The sequence below is a fragment of the Typopeltis vanoorti genome, chromosome 9, assembly GCF_054136105.1.
Source record: "Typopeltis vanoorti isolate ZY-2024b chromosome 9, IOZ_Tvanoo_1.0, whole genome shotgun sequence".
Lineage (NCBI taxonomy): Eukaryota > Metazoa > Arthropoda > Arachnida > Uropygi > Thelyphonidae > Typopeltis > Typopeltis vanoorti.
The window spans coordinates 67,480,657-67,497,664 of record NC_143557.1 but is presented as its reverse complement, the minus strand read 5'-3'; the positions used below and the strand labels follow the sequence as shown (position 1 = coordinate 67,497,664).

Here is a 17,008-nt window from a genome sequence, read left to right as displayed (position 1 = left end):
AAGAAGATCTCAACATAACAAAAATTGATGTGAACCATCAGATAGATGTAATTACAGCAGAATACATCAGTAATTGTACGTTCGAATCGCTTGATGCATGTAAACAACACAGCACAAGCGAGAGGTCTCTCAATCGTGCATATTAACATCAGAAGCATCCGAAAACATCGGTTATTGTTACAGGCTTATCTGAGGAATTACGCTGATATTATTGATATATTGATTCTAACAGAAGTATCCATAACTAATGACGAAGCGACTGCTTTCCAAATTCCAGGCTTCCAACAACATAGATCATGCCGTCAAAGAGGGTGGAATATTAATATTTATCAAACAAAAGTTAATAGCAAAAGAAAAGGCCTATCAGTTTGAGCATGCTGAAACCCTTTGCCTCGAAATCACTAATACCACCAATAGACAGCATCCCATAATACTAAATGCTATTTACAGGCCATCAAACCTAAACATGATAAAATTCTTGCACGAACTCAATTGCTGGCTTTCACGCCAAGAAATATGCTCAACCGAATACCTAATGATAACTGGCGACATAAACATAAATATTGCAAACGAAAACCAGAACAACACTGTATAATACGTAGACACGCTATCCATGTATAATCTAATACCAACAATAACATCATGTACTAGAGAAGAAATATTCGGAAATAGTATCACTGCCTCCTGTCTAGATCATATAACGTCCGAGCACCACCAAACAGTTACACTGCATCAGTCATAAAGTGCAAAGTAGTAGACCATTACTTCACCGCTCTAAACCTGCACACCAAGACAATATCCATGCAATGTCCACAGAAGAAAAGCGACAGAAAACAATAATAGACGAAGAAATAGTCAACCACGAAATAAGAAAATCAGATTGGGAACACCTGGCATCAGATTCAGCAGATATCTTATACAACAACACAACAACATTAAACTCACACTGGAGGAAATATATAAGCAAGCTACAAAGAAAGTCAGAATTCGTTCAAAAACAACACAAAATCCTTGGATAACACAAAACTTAATCCTAGAAATACACAGAAAGGACGCTTTATGGAAAGAATTAAAGAGATATCCAAATAACACAGCTTTAAAAACTGAATATAAGATAACAAGGAATCACCTTACAACACAAATCAGAAATCCAAAAAGAAGCTAATGCAGAGACAAACTAACCTCTGCACAAAACAACATGAAACAAACCTGGCATCTGATCAATGAGATGCTAGATTGTGTCCCCAACACCACCGCCTCCGAAACCATAAAACACAGCTTCACGAAAGACGCAAAACCTATCCATCAACTAGCAAATGACTTTAACACTTTCATTGCCAAGCTGAAAATTGGAATTTCGTGTGGTGGCCAATTTTTTTTTATTTTTTTATTTAGTTAGCGACGTCCACGCGATAACACGTGATGGGTCGTTTGGTGAGAACTCGTATCGCGCGATATCGCGTGATTGGCAATGAACGTGTTAACCAATATTACTCCATCCAAGAACTACACAGAAATATTCTCCCAATCACAAAACATGACCCTCCACTTGGACCACAATCAAAACAGACAATATGGTTTCCAACCATAAAAGAAGCAGAACTTCCCTCTTCAATACATCAAATCACCAAACAAAGGCCCAGGAATTGATGGTATAAGACCTAAAGATATAAAGCAACATGCAACTAGTTTAAGTCCTATCCTACTAAAATTAAATAATAAAATATTTAACACAGGAGAGATACCAAGTATGCTGAAGACTGCCATAATCACACCCATATATAAATATGAAAAAAGAAATTTAATCAGCAATTACAGACCCATAGCAACATTACCAATTAACAATCAAATTATGGAGTGGATCATACTAAAGAAACTAACAGCATACACAGAGACCTTTCATATTATCCCCAAAACACAATATGGTTTTCAGAAAAATAAGGGAACAACATCTCTCTTGGAAGACTTTACAGACGTAATTAATACCGCCTTAGACAAAAACAAAATAGCCATGGTAGTCTTTATAGATCTAACCAAAGCATTCGATACACTCACACATCAAACCTTGTTAGAAAAGCTGAGGCATGTTGGAATAGACGGGCCTCTGCACAAGTGGTTTACAAACTACCTTCAAAATAGAAAGCATATCACATGTATCGGGTCAAACCGAAGCAGAGAGCTACTAGTAACCTGTGGAGTACCACATGGAGCTGTACTCTCCCCAACTCTATTCAACATTTTCACGCACGATATTAATCAGCTACCACTCAAAGGTAAGATATTCCAATAGGCAGACGATACAGCATTAATATCCATCCATAATAATGCAAGCATGGCCCAAACAAATATGTAACATGACATAAATCTGATCACAGACTGGCTCACGAAAAACTCCATACACCTAAACTCAGAAAAGACAAAATTAATGATATTCAGAAATCCACTGACTCGACCGGGTTGATAACAAATATATAACCATCCAACATCCACTTTCCAACATAAAAAACACACAAAACAGCAAAACCACTATAATCACTCAGCTTGAAACAATACGATACCTTGGACTTTACTTCGATGCAGATATGAACTGGAATAGCCACATAAACCATCTACACAACCTACTCCGAACAATAAGTGGCAAACTCGGCATGTTAAAAGACAGTTCCCATACGCCTAAAAACACTAACATACAAAGCACTATGCCAAAATAAAGATACGCTATAACAACGTATGCTTTCTGTGCACCCTACAAATTAAATAGATTAATGTCGCTACAGTACAAAATGATAAGACTGATCTTTTGGAAACAAAGAGAAAATAACGATCTTATATACATTGCAATGTCAGAACACAAAATACTGACAGCAAAACACTTATGTCACTATGCAGCTTTTCTAAAACATTATTTCGATGCCAACCACAGGACAGTCAGAAATACATACCATATAACAAGACCTCAGACAACTAATTATATCATATATAAATACAATAGTCACTATGGAAAGGCCACGCGAAACTTCTACATCTCAGACTTGATAAACAAATTACCTTATGAATTCAGAAACCTTACAAAATACAATAGCCTGAAAAGAACTCTTAAGGACATACTATGAACAAGAAACACGCAAAATACCATACAAACGCAATGAAACACAATATATTCGTTCAGTCTTCCAGTTTAGCGACGCATCAAAACATTCCAAGTTATTGTGTGTGTGTGTGTGTGTGTGTGTGTGTGTGTGTGTGTGTGTGTGTGTGTGTGTGTGTGTGTGTGTGTGTGTGTGTGTGTGTGTGTGTGCGCGTGCGTGCGTGCGTGCGTGCGTGCGTGCGTGCGTGCGTGCGTGCGTGCGTGCGTGCGTGCGTGTGCGTGTGCGCGAATTTCTCAATCATAGATTTCGTAGCTTCCCAACAAAAAAAAATAAATAAATAAATAATAACCAACTGTGCTATCCTCAGATAAGCTTACATATAAGCTTCGAGGATGAAAGCAGAGAAATTAGTTCTCATCCAAGATGTATCATATGTAACCAAATCCATGTAATGTATGTATCACATGTAAACCAATGTATGTAATGCATGTATTATATGTAAACAAATATATGTAATGTAGTATCATATGTAAACAAATGTAAGTAATGCATCATATATAATCAAATGTATATAATGTTTGTAATAACTGTAACAAAAGTATGTAATATAGAGTGATTATATCCATTGATATTGTATATATAGTATAAAATTGCAAAGAAACATCTGTAATAATCATCATTATGAATATTATAATAATATACGTTATAAACAGTTATTGTTATTATTATTATTTTAAAAAAACTTTATGTACGAGAAAGTATTTGTTGTGCATAATTGTGTTCATATAATGTATGTAATTTATCTGAGAAATAATAAAATGTTAATTTTTTTTAAATTTAAAAAAATTATTAAATTCGTTTCAATTAATGTTTCTCATTCATTTAAGTTAATATCTTAATTTTAATATTTACTAAATTTATTTAAGTAGCTTTATTGTTAAATAACCAACCTTTTTGGAAGAGGGCAGTGCGGTCGTAAATTTCACGGAACATTACGTCACATCCACATTTTATTATGAAAAGCAAGATATTAATGTAAACAATGTCATTTATATTATTCTTTTTTTGGTGCAACTTTGTTCATGAAGTGATCACTTTTTTTCTTTTTTTTTTTATGAAATCATTTTTGAGGAACGATTATGATATGTAAGAGGTTTTGGCAAAGGAAATCAGATCTAAAAAGCAAATAAACATTCGTAATTTATTAAAGTTTTTTCTCTTTTTACAAATAAGAGCAAACCTTGAATTACTCAGTTGTTAAAGCATTGTTAACTCATTCCCTTCAGAATTTAGAACCTCGCATCATTTGATAGCTTCAAGAAATGATGCGAGTTGTCATGGACGAACATAGAAAATCTATTTATTTCTATTTAAGTAAATAAATATCTATACTGATTAAATATTCAAATAGTTCAAAGGACTAAATATTCAACAGATGATGCTCTATATAAACAGCAAAATTTTACACAACTATATTAGTTGAAGTTTGATTTTCCTAGAAGGAACCGCTTGTTTAATATAGTAATTAATAAATTGTTTCTAACCTTAAAATATTCATGGCAAAATTCATGAAATAGTTCATTGATTGTAAGATGAATTTCTCTCAAGAGATAGAGCAGATAAAGTATTAAATTTAAGAAATTCTCAGATTGTAGACTTTTGACAACGTTTCATAATGCTAGACATCCAGAAGATAGACTGTTATAGGTTACATTATAATCGATGACTAGAGGAACTTTTTTTTGACTTTCCCAGCTTGTACCTGAATTGGTCGATCATTGGTGTAAGCAAATTTTTCACTCGAAAATCCGGCATTTTAAACCCACATATCAGAAAAAAATCGATCGTAGTACATATCGAAAGTAGATCAGAGAAGAATATAAGTGTTATGGCTTAGGGTCTCAATATGGAAGCCATCATCGTTGCACTCTCTCGCTGCCTGGAAAACCATCGAATAACCGTGAGCTCTTACTGGTGACGGATAATGGAATTTAAAAAAGATAGAGCTAAAAGAGCTCCGCCTATTCTCTTTTCGTTATAACACAGTATTAGAGAATTGACTTCTTTTTTTTTATTGCAATTCCATGTCTAAATTTAAGCATATTTGACGATTGATTCAGTAAATCTTTCTTTTGTAGTCGCTTATCATGTTTGTAACATTTTCTTTATGAAATTATTTGTGTACAAGTCAAAAATATCAAATTAGATGAATTTTGCAAAACACAGACTGAAAACAAAATTTAACCCGTATAAGTTAAAACAAACTAATCCCAAATTAAAAATAAGACCTCCTAACCTAAAAGAGGGCAAAAATGAGATAATTTCAGAAATTGTAGTGATCTTTCATTCATTGTGTATGGCGGTTAATTCAAACGTTTTTCACGAAGTATATCTGTTATTGATACAAACATTTATTTAACAAAATAGATTTACAGACTGATATAATCCTTCTACATATTGTATTCTGAAGAAACTGATCGATCGATGTCTGTAGAGCCGGTTCATATCAGACCTTTACGGGAGGTAGGGGATGATAAAGTATTTGCCATCCACACTTTTCCAAAGAGTTTCCTTAGCGCAGTTGGAAGAAAGATGTGGCACTGTGCCCATCTGTTGGTAAAGACGTGAGTTCTATTCTTATTGTGACTAAATGAATCTTTGTATAGGCTTTTTCAATTGAAGTTGAGTTAGCCGATCTCCTGAGGAGGTACCAGATTTTTTTTTTTCCTATCTGAAACTCATGTTTTTCATCCCCATACGAGTAAATCAGGGATTTTCCTGAAAGAGGGATATTGTGGACGTGGACATTGCAGTGTTGTAGGTTGCCTAAAGTACTTTCAGAGTCCTTGACCTCTATGGAAGTGTCACGTAATCAGATGCTTCAGTGAAGCCCGTCCCTCATTGTCATGCAAAGCGTGCGCGATATCCTACCTGACTGAGATTCTTGCTTCATTCCAGAAGTCTTATTTAATGTCAGAAACAGAAAACGAGCACATGTGCCAGGCTTACAAATGACACGAATATCGAAGCTATTGCAATTATCCTCCAACCACGCATGCGCTGTGTGCAGAACTTTTGAAATGACAGTATACATACCAAATAAAAGTCTCAATTAAAACAAGGAAAGTCGTTTTACTTGTTTTAATACACAATCTTCAAATTTGGTTTTGCTGTCCAACTGACGCGAGTTCCTTTCTTCAAAAATGTGATTTACTGGGTTTTTTTTTTTTTTTTTTTGGTTATTCGGATTCATTCTATTACTATATTATTGAGTTTTACATAAACTTTATCACACATAGATCGTTCCCAATTCTCAGTTATTGGGAAACAATACAAACTGGTCAAGCTGATCAAACCCGAGGCCATACAATGAAAAGTGACCTCGTATACACTAGCAATAAATTAACCCGACACATCACGGAGTGTACCACGTCAGTGTGGTTTACGGGAAAAATCAAAATTGGTTTCGACGCTTTATTGCTAGTTTCTTTTTGTCTTTTTAATGAATCAGAAATAGAAAATGCTTATTAAAGTTTTCTAATATCAACAAACTTTTGAAGAATTCAATAACTAGAATCGGACTCGGTAGAATAACCATCTACCATATTACTGAATAACTGCACTTTTTCCTTTGAAACTATCGACACCAGATGAAATAAATTGGAACTCGATTACCTCTGACTATATCGATCACCCAGATATACGGGCAAAGAGCTCTAACAGAAGCAATCATTGCTAGCAAACTAACAGATAATTATTTCGCTCTCGTGCAGTTGTAATAAAGCGAAACAAAAAAACGATACGGCAATAAAGACTGAATAACTAAACAAATAAAGAAACGCATTTGAAGACAGTTCTCAAAATGAAAAACAAAAATCGGTATGGTAATAAGCCTGTGTAGCTCAGTGGATGTGGCGTTTGCACACCATCGCGCTAGGCCGCACGAAGGAAGTCTTGGTTTCGAGTCTAGTCGGCGACTATAGGAAATTTTTCTAAGCCTTTTTTCGACCGGTTCCCGAGTTAGTCGATCTCTGGCACGGGCAAGCAGGTTTTTCCTCCCGGAAACTCGGGTTTTTCGTCCTGTAAACTCAAGAAAATCGACCGTAGAACCCACATTATTTTCAGACATTAAATATATTGTTAGGGTTAGAGACCACGAGATGGCGGCACATTTGAGCCGTCTCTCTTCACTGCGTACCGCTTAATTAGTGATAGCCTTGGGCCATCTGTCGCTGATTGGGTACCAGTGGAGATTGAACTGCCCACTCAGTCTCCAAAAGTTAGATAGGGCTAAATGGCCTCGCCTACTCCCGTATTTACGGGAATAAAAAGGCGTTAGCTGATTTTTTTTTTTTTTTGGTATGGTAATAAGCAAACCCTTCCTAAACGTAGTATAAAAGCAAATCCAACATGTAAACAAGATTAGGTTGTTCCGCTCATAGTTTAGCAAGACCAGAGATGTGTTACACTAAAAACTCGGGGAATTCCTAAAAGCAATTATTTTGAGAATTATAATATCATAGCGTGAATTACCCACTTGAATCATTTGACATATTAAGCGTAAGCTGTTTTAGCTTTTAGGTGGTTACTGTAAGCCCACAGATGCGAGACCCTTCGACACATGTCAAAAGAAGGAGAATCCATATTACACGGAAAATTAACTTCTCTTTGAGGATCATTGTAGTTTTTTAAGTGGTAACTATGTTGCTTGTATAACAGTCGGAAAAATTTGACGTATAAAGCACGTGATTTCGCGCGTTGGGGACCAATTCGTACGTTCTTCATTTCTTTCTCCCCCTTCAACATGAATTGACTCTTCTTGGCAGTCTGCCAAAGATGGCTCTCGCTTCTGTGGTCGGACAGTACTAGAGTGATGAAAATCTGATATTTCGATTCATTTTCTGACCAAATGTTACAAAGAGAAGGATTTAATGGCTTCTTCTTTTAGAATGGCGTAAAAAAAAAACGACTTCCAAAATGACCAAATTATCTGAAGCGTTAATTTGGATGTATGTTTGATATTTTCTCTACACAGTGTGTTGAATTTTTTTAAACCAACCATTTTTTATATCCTATAACTTTCGTTTCTTTTTTTTTTATCATTATTAAAATTTCATTGGGTATATTTAGATATCACCAACACCCCCATGTGTAAGGAAGCATAAAAAGACGTGAAAAAATATCCAGACTTTGGTCAGCCTACAATACTGATGTGCTGCATGTTTCCTAACTTTCGTAGATGGAAATGTCCCTAAAAAATTAATACGAATATCTGATAAGTAACTTACCATGGCAGCTCTGATTCGACGGCCCTCGTAGCTTGTGCCAATAGTATTGATTTTTACAAGATTGGGATATTTTTGAGCCAAAGAATAAAGGTAATCGTTTATCTGAAAGAAAGAAAGAACATTACATGAGATATGATCCATGAGATGAGTTTAAAAAGTAATTAAATACTTTTCTGTCAATAAATATCAATGCGCGTTACACAAAATATTTACTATTTTAAGGAAGGAGTATTTCGGATATTCCGTTTAGAATTACAACTTTGTTTGTGATCTTGAGCAGAAAGGCTCTAAAATCATTAATTCAGAAGTCAAATAAATAATTTTTTGATCGGACTCTTTCTCCAAAACTCATGGTGTAAATTTAAATAGTCCTACAGATTTTGTCTGTCTTCAGCCAAAAACTTCACGTCCTCGCCACTAGGTAGCGCCATCTAAGTAGAAGTGTATTACTATGGGATGCGCTTCATATGAAATATTATTTACATGAATGATAGCATTTTTTATTATTTGAGACGTCAGCAGATCCACTCTAGGCAATATTAATAAAGTTCATATTATTATTATTATTATTATAACCTCTTGGGTTAAAATAGTAGATTGCATCCTCCATATTACCTCCATCATATTGTGGTAAACTTCAAGATCGAAGTCTGCAGCTCTTTTCATAGGAACGCTTGATGGGGCTCTGTAAACTCGTTCAGAATCGATGACACTGCATAAGTAAAGGGAAAAAACCAAAATGGTGAATTTTGTCTCAAAGAAACATTGAAAAAATAAAAAACAATAAATGGACATTGTAAAACACTCGTAATGGAAATAACGTAGTCTTGAGTGTGCAATGAAGAAAACTGAAAATATTAGCCAGAAAATAATATCACTAACGAGCGGGTTCATTCTCTCAGTTACTCTATTATCATATTAAAAATTAAAGTAATAAATACAAGTTCAAGTCAGTAAGCTCCCAAACTATTACCGCCTTCAGTCTGTATTTGTGTTGAGGTAGCACATAAACTACAAAAAAGTAAATAATAAAAATTAATAATTTAATAACAATTAAACTCAATAATAGATTTAATAATTAAATAGTTATTAAGATTGATGATATTATGGATGCAGCCATAATTTATAACCAAATATAAAAAGAAACTTAAAAAAGGGTTTGAAAATTTACCGAAAACGTTTTGAAAATATAACCTTTGCCATCAGAGTTTCTTTAACATGCACCACTTAAAAGACAAGATCCCCAGAAGCCCATATGTTCGCGTTTTATTACTGCTTAAATTAGTTGTCACTGGCCTGACAGCTATTTCGAACTAGTTGGTCCTCGTCAGACACTAAGGCAACTCCGATGGCGTAGGTCAGTATTTCTCAACCTGTGGTCGGCGGACCGCAGGATTGGACAGGTGATCCGCAGGCAGACTTAAATTAATTAAACAAATAAATATATTTTTAATTATCCAAACAAAACAAATTAAAATTGAATAAGTAAGTAAAAATTATTGAAATCAAATGGAGACGTAAAAAAACCAAATAAATAGCGTCAGAATGTTCAAAGGCAGAAGCAATAGAACTATGTTGTTGTTCACTTCACCGCTCTTTTATTATATTTACTCTTGTTATTCTGGCACTACAATAATTTGTAGAGGCAGAATGACGAATAATAAGAGGGGTGAGGTGAACAACAATATAGTTTTATTGCTTCCGCCTTCTTGCTGTTTTGTCAGATTTGAAGTGAACATGTGTTATCCGCATTTCAACCAATTGCTTGTTGTTTATTAATTTTTATTATTGAAGGTTTCCCTCCTTCAACCAAAGCTCAGTATATCTTCAGAAGTGCTAAGAGATACTTGGACAAAGTGTGTCGTGAGTTAACCCCAGTATTTATATATTTTTCGGAACGTTTTTTAATAATGGAAAAGTAGCTTAGAACTAGGTCTTTGAAAAGAAGAGCAAATGAAACAGGTAATGCTAACTCTAATTGTATACAAGTGTTGTAACGGCGAGTAAATCTGATACTATTAAAAAAGAAGAAACAAGCAGTTCAAAGAAAAAATACAGTAGGAAATATAATAGTTCATATTTGGAATTCGGGTTTTCTTGGTGTGGAGATGAATGTGAACAGAAACCTCAATGTGTTTTGTGTTATGAAGCGTTGTTGAACGAGTGCATGAAACCTGCGAAACTCCGACGACATTTAAAAACTAAACATTGTGATGTGAAAAATAAGCCAATTGGAAGAAAAAAAAGCCAATTTCAGCGACGCTTAGCGACATTAAATCACGAGAAAGATGTAGTTTCGGCCATGGGTTCGATTAATAGCAAGGCACTGGAAGCATCTATATCTTAAGTTTGCGCATAGCGAAAACAGGGCAACCTCATTCTATCGGGGAAAATTTACTACTTCCAGCTATAAAAGATGTGGTAAAAACGATGTTTGCGAACAAGTCACTAAAAGATGTTGATTTAATTGATTCTTCTTTCAAATGACACTGTCGGTCGCAGAATTAATTATATGGCAGGTGACAGAATCTCAGTTAATTGAAAGAGTTAAGAAGAACCCTTATTATGCGTTATAAATAGACGAGGCTACTGATGTTACAGATGATGCACAGTTAATATGCTACGTAAGATATGCACATGATAACAACATTCATGATGATATTCTGTTTTGTAGAACGTTGTCATCCCGATCAACTGAAGAAGAAATATTTCACACTCTCAATAATTACATAATACACAAAAGGATCCGGTGAGAAAAATGCATGGGCTTCTGTTCGGATGAAGCTCGCACCCTTACAGGCAGGCATAGTTGGTGGTTGTTTCTATGGTCAAGGAAGTGGCTCCGGATATGAATTGGGTACATTGTTTCACACATAGTGAAGCGTTAGTCTCCAAAGGAATGCCACCAAAATTTAAAACTGTGCTGTATAATGCTGTAAAGCTAGTTAATTTTATTAAAGTTCAACCACTAAATAACAGATTATTTTCAGTAATCTGCGATGAAATGGACAGTGAATATATACAACCTTTGCTTCATTCTGAATTTCGCTGGCTTTCCAGGGGCAAAGTACTAACAAGGTTATTTCAATTAAGGCACGAAGTTTTATTATTTGTAAATGAACGTAATTCTTATTTTGCATCACTTCTTGTTGACAAAGCATGGTTATCAACACTATCCTATCTTTCAGACATTTTTTCGAAATTAAATGAACTAAATCTCTCCCTTCAGGGAAATTCTTTAACTGTTCTTGATGCCTATGACAAAATAAAGGCATTCAAGAAAAAACAACAACTGGTGTTGTGCATTAGTTATGTAAAAGACAGACAATTTGCACCTTTTCCAACATTGGATTCCTTTTTAGTGGAAAATGATATTTTTGTTGATTCTGAGTTTCTGGAAAGGGTTTGTGACCACCTCAAAACTCTGAAACAGAATTTGGAAACATATTTTCCGAATAACTTTCATAAGAATTTCTGTGGATTCGAGATCTATTTCAGGCTTATAGTCACGAGAAACCTTTTTATCGAAAAAAGAACAGTTAATTGAGCTTTCAAATGACAGTGGGCTTAAAATGCAATTCCGTGATCTGGTTTGGCTCCATTCTGGATCTCGCCTTCAGTGAGAAGTGAATTTCCCGAATTATCTGAAGAAGCACTGAAAGTCGTCATACAGTTTTCTATAACCTATTTTTGTGAGAAAGGATTTTCATCGCTCCTTCAAATAAAAACAAAATACAGAAATCGTCTTAGTATGTGTGCCGATCTTCGACTGAAGTTGACCAATATTGATCCAGATACTCAGCAACTCTGCAAGGGCCGAGAAGCTCAACCATCTCATTAAAAGTAAGCAGTAACATAATTATATCATATTATTTATTTGAACTACAGTTTCCGATTATTCTTGTTGCTGGTTTTGGAATTAATCCATTTCCAAAATCGGACAAAATCGTGGATGAAATGAAAGTTACCCAAAGTGACGTCACGGTGAGGCTCAGCTCTGTTAGCGAGGAGGATAGTTGCCCGCGTCCAGTTTAGCGAAGTTCCATATCTCGCACGGTGGCTTTCGGGAATATGCGGCCGAGCACACCGAATCCGTCGCATGCAGACAACAACATCCGTACGGTCATGGATTGTACAGAAAACCACATCACAACTTTACGAATACAAGCAGCACACAGGAAGAATATAAATAAAACCACCACATGATTAATGAATCTGCGAGATTTACGATGACCTCTGGATAAAACAGGACGGATATAATTAAAACCACCATCATAACACGATTAGTACAAATCACATGCGTACGGTATATATGGCATACGGTAGCGGGCTGGAAAATGCGCCAGACCACGTCGATGGCACTTTGCGACTGACATCGTGGGTTGGACTGTTTGTAGACATCGGGAATGACCTCACATAACAGGATGTCTGAAATTTTTTTGCTGGTCATGGAAAACTCCTCAGGGAAATAAGGCGATTCGTATCGGCCGGAAGGGTGTGTGTGTGTGTGGGGGGGGGGAATTAATGACTTTGGGATGTTCTGAGTGAGATTTTTGAGTATATGCTGGGGATGATTTGGACAGGACAAGGGATGTCATCCATGATGGAATCCATGGATGTCAAGTTCGTATTCGGTATTATGATGAATGGAGTAAGATAAGAACAACATTTTTCCCTTGTCTCATAACGCACTTAGCGAATGGAACAGCTTACATGTCGCAGGTCGAATCAGAGGGTGAGTGAAGATAAAAGTTGTTGTGGGACTAGCTTCATGAGTATGGGCAGATGAATGGGGATAACAAATAAAATATAAATGTTGCTGTGGATAGATGAATTGGGATTAGAGATAAACGTCGTTGTGGGCAGATGAATGAAGATATCAGCGGGAAGGCGCATACATTCCCCATTCATTTTCCCATGGTACCAACGGCGCTAAAAATGTTGTTGTAGGGTGAGCTTAATGAGTGTGGGTAGATGAATGAGGATAACCTATAAAATATAAAACTTGCTGTGGGCAGATGAATGAGGTTTCAGCGGGACGAAGCTGACATACCCATTCATTTGCCCACAGCAAATCGGAAACTGACACCTTTATTTGTTTAATAAAAATTAAAACTCTGTTCAGTGATGATACACTTTTAATCGTTTACTTCCAACTTAATTATGTTTCCATATGTATTTGTAAATGTTTATGTATATGTAAAATGTTGTATATGTAATATGTAAATATGTAAATGTAATATGTATATGTGTATATTGTAAATGTATATGTAAATGTTGGTAATCCCCACATACATTTAAAAAAATTACATAACTTATGGTCCGTAGAATTGTCTTAGGCATTTTACTGGTCCTTCGGCTTAGAAAGGTTCAGAAATGCTGCTGTAGGTTATATTATCATAAATTCTCTCATTAAATTTAAATATATTTTAAGTTTATTTTGATATTTGCCTATCTGGATCTATAATATTACCCATTATAGTATCTTAATTATGCCTTTCAACTCTATATTTTAGTAATTAAAATAAATAAAAATCTTGCTTTATTTTCATGTGACATAAAAATAACGTGTATCACGTGTATCACCCAAATGAGCAAAACAAGAATAAGAAAATTTCATAAATTCCTATATGAAATGCACTGGAAAACAATATAAAATATAGGAAACAAAATTACAACAAGTAAATAAATTGTAAAAATCAATGAACCTTTAGGAAATTATCTTAAACAAACTTCCTACTCTGCAGTGAATGCAGAGTAGGAAGATGACATTTTCTGTATTTCACAAATCAAAATATAAAAAAAATCTTCTAATGTCGTTTTTTATATTTCTCAAAAGAAAGGTGGAACTCTTTTAGCCCTAATTAACCTTTTGGAAATCGGTAGTCAGCTGAGCTTTACCCTTAGACGCCATGAATAGTTGAGCTCTTATCAATTGATAATTATAATTTGAGTCATCGAGACGAGCGTGCATCAGACAACTTACGCGAAATCATGATTCCCAAATCCTCGCATCCGAAATGTCTGGAAACATTAAGTGCTACCGTCGATATTTTAACATGCAGTTTTAAAGCAGAGTTTTTGGAAGAAAATGTCCTAATTACTTGTACCAGATATCGATTACTTCGAAAAGCAGCTGAAAAAAAAAAAAAAAAAAGAATCTCCAGTCGGAGACGAATAGAATCTATCGCGGTCGTTGTTCTGGTGGTCTAGCATTTTTTTCATATCAGTAAAATTCAGTTGTAGTTATAATTCGATCCTCTTGTATCCTAAAGGGTATGAATGATATATATATATAATTGCAATACAAAGAAATAACTGGTTGGATGCTACTCAGTGGCAGGGGAGAATTCTCCATGCTTGCTATGCTTGCTGCGCAAGCTCATTAATTGAGAAAGAAGTAATATTTATTTTTTAATAAATGCATGCATTTATAAGCATTCCATTTAGGCTTTTATTTGTGTAGACAGAAGACGTCTTAAGGCAATAATTGAGCTTTGCGTTGTGTATCGAAGGCCGATGCTTGCTCGTCTAGTCTAAGCTATCTTGGCTTGCTCGGTTGTAGGAGCTTCCGGGTCCTCGTAGCAGCACTCTGATTTCATGCGGACACAGTCATTTCCGCTCCCTTCACGTCGTCTTAAACACAGGCCATACGCAGCCAAAGTAGCTCTAGTCAGTGAGCTTCAGCCAGCCTTTACAAGTGTGCGTATTGCTTGGGAAAATTAAGTTATAACCAACTTTTTATGACGATGTTATTGACCAGTTCATAAAGAAGAACCATAGGGTAGAATTTGTATTCAAGTAGCTAAATTGAAAAAGATAGAATATCATTTGTAAAATAAATGTTGTATTTGTATGATTAAATGTACATAAATTTCTAAACATATAGTTTTAAATGGTCAGTAATTCATTATTCCGCTAATCAGACTTCAATCACACCTCTCACTCCCCGTATGATAACAAGAGCAAGCGTGAATTTCAAGACCAGCATTCGCCCCTGCTCAGTGGAATATTGTGCAACTTCTAGCCATTGAACTATATTAATAATGGCCAATAGAACTACTGTACTCACAAATACGCAGTTGTATTTTAAAAGTAAGAAGTGATACTTGTCAAATCATCCATCTAAATAGCAGCAACGAACAAGATGTCTTTTATAGGGATTAAACTATTCCAGAATAATACATGATGTTGATACATTTCATTATTTGGCGAAACTATTATATTATTGTTATATTATGTGATAACTCCAAAGAGTCCAAAGACTCAGAGAGAGAGGTTACCAATTCTACAGCTCTCCATCTTCACCAACTACAGCGAACCGCATCATCTACACCAACGCTATCTACTGCCCATCACCACGACTAGTATTTAATCACAAACATCCATGCCCATGGCGGGAGTCGAACCCGCAGTCTTTTGATTGAAGAGTGAATACACTAACCACTTGGCCAACCAGGCAAGCGAAATAAATCTGAAAATTCCTTTACTTACCTCTGGAGGTCGCTAATCGTGATGTCAGTAGGTATTCCCGCTTTCTTCAAAATCGAAATAACATCCCCATCTGCCGGAGTCAAATGGATTAAAACAGGAATCCCAGCTATTCTTGGTTTATTCCAGAGGTCGAGCTAGAAAGAGTGAGCAAATTATATTACAAATTAGAATTTTCTAAGTAAACGTTTTGTCTAATAAGAGTTTTCTTTTTTTACAATTCTTACAAACATTACATGAAAATTCGAATTTTTATTTTCGACCCTTCATACTTCGTTGGCTTGCCTTTGGCAACAGTCAGTTTTCCATGTAGACTTTACATAAAATGCTTGATAAACTAATAGAGGCATTTTATTTTCCTCCCCGACATATTACCGTGCGGCTACTGAACGTATCTAACTCTACACAAAGATGCCCCATATGCAGTAATATTGCATACTGGCCAGTCTAATCTTTGCACCCCACCCCACTTCACAACAGGCCACCACAGTTCTTACAGCATGACAACATACATTACCATGTTGATACTCAACATGTCCACTTGATTCGCTTCCGCAGAACAGCACAACACAAGCAACACAGAATTTCTTCTGAATGTTAATATGACGACAATTCTATGTTCATGTTTCCAGCGCTACCAAGTGATGCGAATGCAGCTATTTTATATGGAAATAAGCATCCACCAATCCATCCATCTACACACTGGGCATCATCAGATGCCGTATGGACACTCAGTTGCTCGGCGAAGTGCTACACCAATCCTCGCCAGGGGGTTTTGTTGTATGCTTTTCTAGAGGCTTCAATTCCCCGAAGATCGGTCACTCCACACACACACACACACACACACACACACACACACACACACACACACACACACACACACACACACACACACACACACACACACACACACACACACAAAGGAGGAACTTCACCTCCTATTATTATTTTAAGAAGTCCTCGTTCCATCCCTTTCAATGTGGTCAAAACATTTCAACTTTCTTCTTTCAATATCTTTAAGGAGCCTTAAAGTTCTACCGATCTGCTCTAGCACCCATCCGTTTGTCCACCTTTCAGTATTGATATCCTAAACAGCCTTCTTCAACCGCACATCTCAAAAGCAGCTATCCTTTCCCTATC

General features: G+C 35.7%; 1 protein-coding gene across 2 annotated transcripts in view; it reads right to left on the bottom strand.

The window, feature by feature from the left end:
* The window catches only part of LOC150103120 (carboxypeptidase B-like), a 65,318-nt gene that overhangs the window by 7,068 nt on the left and 41,242 nt on the right, over positions 1–17,008 (bottom strand). For both annotated transcript variants that reach the window (XM_090397347.1, XM_090397346.1), the window contains exons 3-5: positions 15,872–16,005; positions 8,993–9,089; positions 8,378–8,479 (exon numbers count right to left, since the gene is read on the bottom strand). In XM_090397347.1, coding sequence (XP_090253473.1) covers positions 8,378–8,479; positions 8,993–9,089; positions 15,872–16,005 — 333 coding nt within the window. The remainder of the gene's footprint in view (positions 1–8,377; positions 8,480–8,992; positions 9,090–15,871; positions 16,006–17,008) is intronic.